The following is a 4,643-nucleotide window of genomic DNA, read 5'->3' on the forward strand; positions in this document are numbered from 1 at the left end:
CCACCCCGTTTCACAGCCAGGAGCTGAAGCAGGGGCAGAGGACCCAGATGTCCAGGTCCCCTTGGCTGCCTTGCTCCCATCTCCAAGCCAAAACTAGGACCCAGATGTCCCCACGGGCAGCTCCCTCGGCTCTCCTCCTGTGCCCTTCTCCCAGGTGGCCCCACCGTGCCACGGATGGATCCTGAGGGATCCACGAGAGCTGGTTGCTATTCCAGGATCTCCACTTTGGACCGTCCTGGAGCAGGTAAGGGATCATTAAGCCAACCAGACATAGCTCAGTCCGTGGGCCCTGGCGGGATGCACCCATGGGTGCTGAGGGAGCTGGCTGACATCATTGCAAGGCCACCCCCAATCRTCTCGAGGAGGCTGTAGAGGTGCCTGAGGGATGGGAGAAAGCCAGTTTCACCCCCRTCTTCCAAAATGGAAAGAAGATGGGGCACCACAAGCCGGGAAGGTGATGGAGCAGCTCATCCTGGAGACCGTTTCCACATCAAGAAGGACAAGAAGGTGATGGGGAGCAGTCAGCCTGGGTTCACCAAGGGGTGATCACGCTTGACCAACCCCATGGCCTCCAATGGCAGGATCATGGGCTGGCTAGATGAGGGGAGAGCAGTGGACAACATCTACCTTGACTTCAGCAAGCTGGATTTCAACACCATCTCCCACAACATCCTCCTGGGCAAGCTGGTGACGTACGGGGTTGGGTGAACGGACGGTGAGGTGGGTTGGGAAGTGGCTGAAGGGCAGAGCTCAGAGGTGGCGCCGAGTCTAGYTGACACCAGTAGCTAGTGGTGTCCCCCAGAGGTCAACCCTGGTCTCATCAAGCGAAGGGACGAAGCGRCTCCTCCGCACGGCTGCCAGCAGTGGCGGATGCACCCAAGGGTGGCTGTGAAGGACCCGCCAGGCCGCGGAGATGGGCAGCAGAACCTCCCAAAGGGCAGCAAAGGCAAGTGCGGAGCTCTGCCCCGGCGAGGAGCTACCGGCACGGGCTGGGGGCGACCCGCCGGCGACRGGGGTCCTTGGGGACATCCACACCCGCTTGGACGTGGTCCGGGGCAGCCTGCCCGAGGTCCCCAAAGGTCCTGAGGGGAACCTGATGGAGACGAGGAGGTTCTAGGGGTTACCTGAGGGGGAGTCGAACGCCTGGCTCTCCTGGCTGGGCCGCTCCCCCCGTGCCTCGGTTTCCCCCCTGTTGTCCCCTCTCTGACCCGGCGGCAGAGAGGCAGCGCAAGCCGCGAGCGCTCTCGGCCCGGAGGCGTTTTATTTCCGTGCTACTTGGCCGACCCTCGCGGGGCCAAAGCCCTTTCGGGCACCTCCCTCCTCGGGGGGAAACGCGGGAGCTCGCGGCCTCTCGGCAAGCAGCCGYGGCCCTTTTTCTTACACCAGCGCTGCCGGAAACGCGGCTAATTCCTACCGAAAACACCAATAAATATTAAGTGTATTCCTTGCATCTCAGGGTGCTCGTGTTCGCTCCCAGCTCTGCCTAAAACAGGTCGGTTAACGCTCTGCAGACGTCCCTCCTCGGGACACCGCAGGGAAAACGAGGCACARGGCCGACGCGTTTACGGGCACCTCCCTCCAATTCCCATCCGAAATGGGTTTTCCTGGCTGCTCCCAAGCTGCCTCCATCGCGCTGGGAGGATGCTGGTCCCAGCGGCAGGGACGAGGGGTCGCGCGGGGAACCGGATCCGGTCAGGAGCGAGGGAGAAGCGCTGYGGGGAGGCCGGGAGAAGCGTCTTGGCGGCGGCGGCGGGGGCGCGCCTTCACCCGGAGACACGGGACCGCGGCGACGGAGCGGGGCGGATCTCGGGGTGGGGGCAGCGTTTGGGGGCCCGGAGCTGCCTCCGGGCTGGCGGAGCCTACTGGCAACTGGCCTGCTGCTTTTGGGACTTGGTGGCATCCAGCTGGATAAAGAGAGCTAAAAAGGGACGGAGAGGGAGGGGAAAAGGAGGACACGTTAGCGGAGAGCAGGGATTGCAGCCGTCGCGGACGTTCCCGACGGCCCGGACGTTCCCGACGCGCCGCTGCCGGCTCGCGGGGGTCCGGTGACAGCCCGAGCGCGTAGCCAGGGCTGGCGTGTGACGGCAGGCGGTGGCGTGACACAGCGTGACACGGCGGGACACGGCGGGACGGTGACACGACACGGCTCTGGCGCCCTCTCCTGACTGCCGGCCGCCCAGCTTTTCGGGCCGCACCGAGGCTTCACGGGGTGGTGGGAATAAACCCCCTGCCAGGGCTCTTTGCGTGCCAAGAGAAGAGCCACAAATTCCCGAGCAATTCCCCAAACTCCCTCCGCTTTTAAGCACCCGGAAATCGAGTTCTTGGCAGCACCCCAGCTGCTCCCACCCCTGGGCCCGGTCCCCGTCACCGCGTGGAGCGCTTCTTTACCCGTCGCCTCTGCGTGAAGGGTGCTGCCGTCAACGCTCTGCACTTTACAGGACAGGAAGACTTTCCGGCCCTCCACTCTGTCCACCTTGCTGTCCACGAGCACCACGGAGCCGAGCGGGACGGGGCTGCGAGGAGAGAGCGAGCGCCCCAGGGAAGGGGGAGGTAAAAGCCCAACCCCGTCGGAGAGAGCCCCGAGCGTCGCCGCCCCGCGGGACGGTCACTCACTTCACGTAGTTGATGCTCAGGTTGGCCGTCATCACCCTGCCCGCCACGAAGATGGCGCAGCTCCCTATCGTGCTGTCGATGATGGTGGCGATGGAGCCGCCGTGGGCGAAGCTGGGCAGGGGCAGAAAGAAAGGTTGAGAAYGAGCCCGGAGGGAGAAAATCCGCTGCAGGCGCGCGGGGGCTTTGGCGAGCTCTTACCCCGGATGCCCCTCCAGGTAGGAGCCGGGCTGGAACAGGCACACGACCCTTTTCTCCAAGGTGTTGAGGAACATCACGTACTCGAAGCCCGCGCCTTCGGCGTCGATGCTGCGAAGGAAGAGGCGCGTGCCCTTGCTCTTCTTACGCACCAGCTTCATCGACTCTGCCAAGGCACGAGAGAAAAGCCCGTGGTAGAAGCCGAGCCGAGGGGACAGCACCAAGCCTTGCCCTCAGCCCCCGGCTCGCTGAAACCTGCAGCCACGAGCCTGGATGCGGGAAGACTCCAGRAGGAGGGAGCTGATTTTTTAAACTGGTTCCAATTCCCATTTTCCTGGTGCTGCAAAGGGCACAAAGCGATTGGAGAGAGGCGGGGGAAGAGAGGAACGGCTGCGGGAAAGAGGAGACCAGCACCACGGCGCGGACCGCRGGGAACGGAGGCTGCTTCAGCCCGAACTACACCCCATCGCTGTTTCCAGGGAGCGCTAACGTCAGCCTCGCTAACAGAATCCAGGCTCTGCCCTGCCCCGGGAAGGTCCGAGGGCCTGATTCAACGTGCGCTCAGGCGCCAGCCCCAACGGGCGCTCCACGGTCACAGCCACCGGGTGACAACTACGGGGACGGCACCTCAAGCTTCCCGAGATGCTGGAGCTGCCGTCGGGGACGCGGGGGAGTCGGGCRAGGGCCGACCGCCACCGGGGAAGAGAGCTGGGAAGCGCTTCCCACCCCGCGGCGGGTTGGCGACGCGCGGCAGTGGCGCCCAGACGCGGCGGGAGACCCCGAAGGGCCTTGCCTGGGATGTGATCGAGGATGTTGTTGTAGGAGGGAATCCTCTTCCACGGCCCGTCCTTGGTCATCTCCAGGAACCTGTTGTATAAGTCCAGCATGTCTTGGCTCCAGCTGGCGTTGGGCAGGGCGTAATCCTTCGGCAGCTCCAGCTGCGAGCACAGGGCCTGGAGAGATCGGGAGAGGCGCACAGTGAGCAGCTCCGTCCCCCTCCACCACCAATCCCTTCGCGCACACTCCCCACGCCTGGTCCGTACGGAGTCAATCCGCCCTTAACTCCCCCTTCCCCATTCCCCCCCTCCCGCCGCCGCCAGCTTCAGCCAGGCCGGAGCTGCGATTCCTCTGCCAAAGAGCTAAGGAGGTTCTCGGAGAGGTCGGCGAGGCGGAAAAAGCCTCCCGGGGGCCGTGGATCCCGGGGCGGAGGCTGTTTTAGCCGGCAGCTTTGACAGATGAGCTCAGCAGGAAAGAATTTGAAGCATTCCCCGAGGTGCCTGGGGGAAACTATTGTTTCTGCCCTCATTAGTCAGGCAAACATGTAACGAGAAACACGTAAGGGGCTCCGTGCTGGAGAAGCAGCAGCTCTCCTGAACAAAGAGAGGATTTCTCYGCGGGCCGGATGAGCCTAACGGGCTTGGGAAACCTCTCGGAGAGCAGTGGGAGCGACCCACCGCCACTCACAGCCGCCTCGCGCCCGGAGCCGGCTGCCCGGCGAGCCCAGGCGCCGGCACGACGGGTCGATCCGAGCCAGCGGCCGATTCGGGATGTTTCTGCCATCCCGCTCGGAGCGGCGGTTGGCTCCAGGCRGATTTAAGTCCAGAGACTGACTGAGGGTTGCACAACCCGGGTGTTTCTGCCAGCCCGGCGCCCGCGCGGCGCTCGCTCGGCTAACGGGCCCCGAGGAGGAGGAGGCGGCGGCGGCGGTGGCGGTGCCGTGCCCACCCGGTTCCCGCCACCGAGGGTTTCTAACGGCGCCGGCTCCGCGGCCCAGAGAAGCTCCCCCGGCCCCTCCGGCTGCGCCCGGGCCGCGGCGCACCCCGAGGCGGAGGCCG

General features: G+C 64.9%; 1 protein-coding gene across 1 annotated transcript in view; it reads right to left on the reverse strand.

Annotated features, from left to right (window-relative positions):
• Positions 1–1,426: 1,426 nt before the first annotated feature.
• Positions 1,427–4,643, reverse strand: part of LOC146587462 (acyl-coenzyme A thioesterase THEM4-like) — a 3,960-nt gene continuing 743 nt past the window's right edge. The window contains exons 2-6 of the mRNA XM_085319526.1: positions 3,602–3,761; positions 2,812–2,974; positions 2,614–2,724; positions 2,389–2,513; positions 1,427–1,918 (exon numbers count right to left, since the gene is read on the reverse strand). Of these exons, the coding sequence (XP_085175652.1) occupies positions 1,860–1,918; positions 2,389–2,513; positions 2,614–2,724; positions 2,812–2,974; positions 3,602–3,695 (552 nt within the window). The 5' untranslated portion in view covers positions 3,696–3,761 and the 3' untranslated portion in view covers positions 1,427–1,859. The remainder of the gene's footprint in view (positions 1,919–2,388; positions 2,514–2,613; positions 2,725–2,811; positions 2,975–3,601; positions 3,762–4,643) is intronic.

This window comes from Rhea americana, unplaced genomic scaffold (genome assembly GCF_003343005.1).
Source record: "Rhea americana isolate MKP2758 unplaced genomic scaffold, rheAme1 scaffold_595, whole genome shotgun sequence".
Lineage (NCBI taxonomy): Eukaryota > Metazoa > Chordata > Aves > Rheiformes > Rheidae > Rhea > Rhea americana.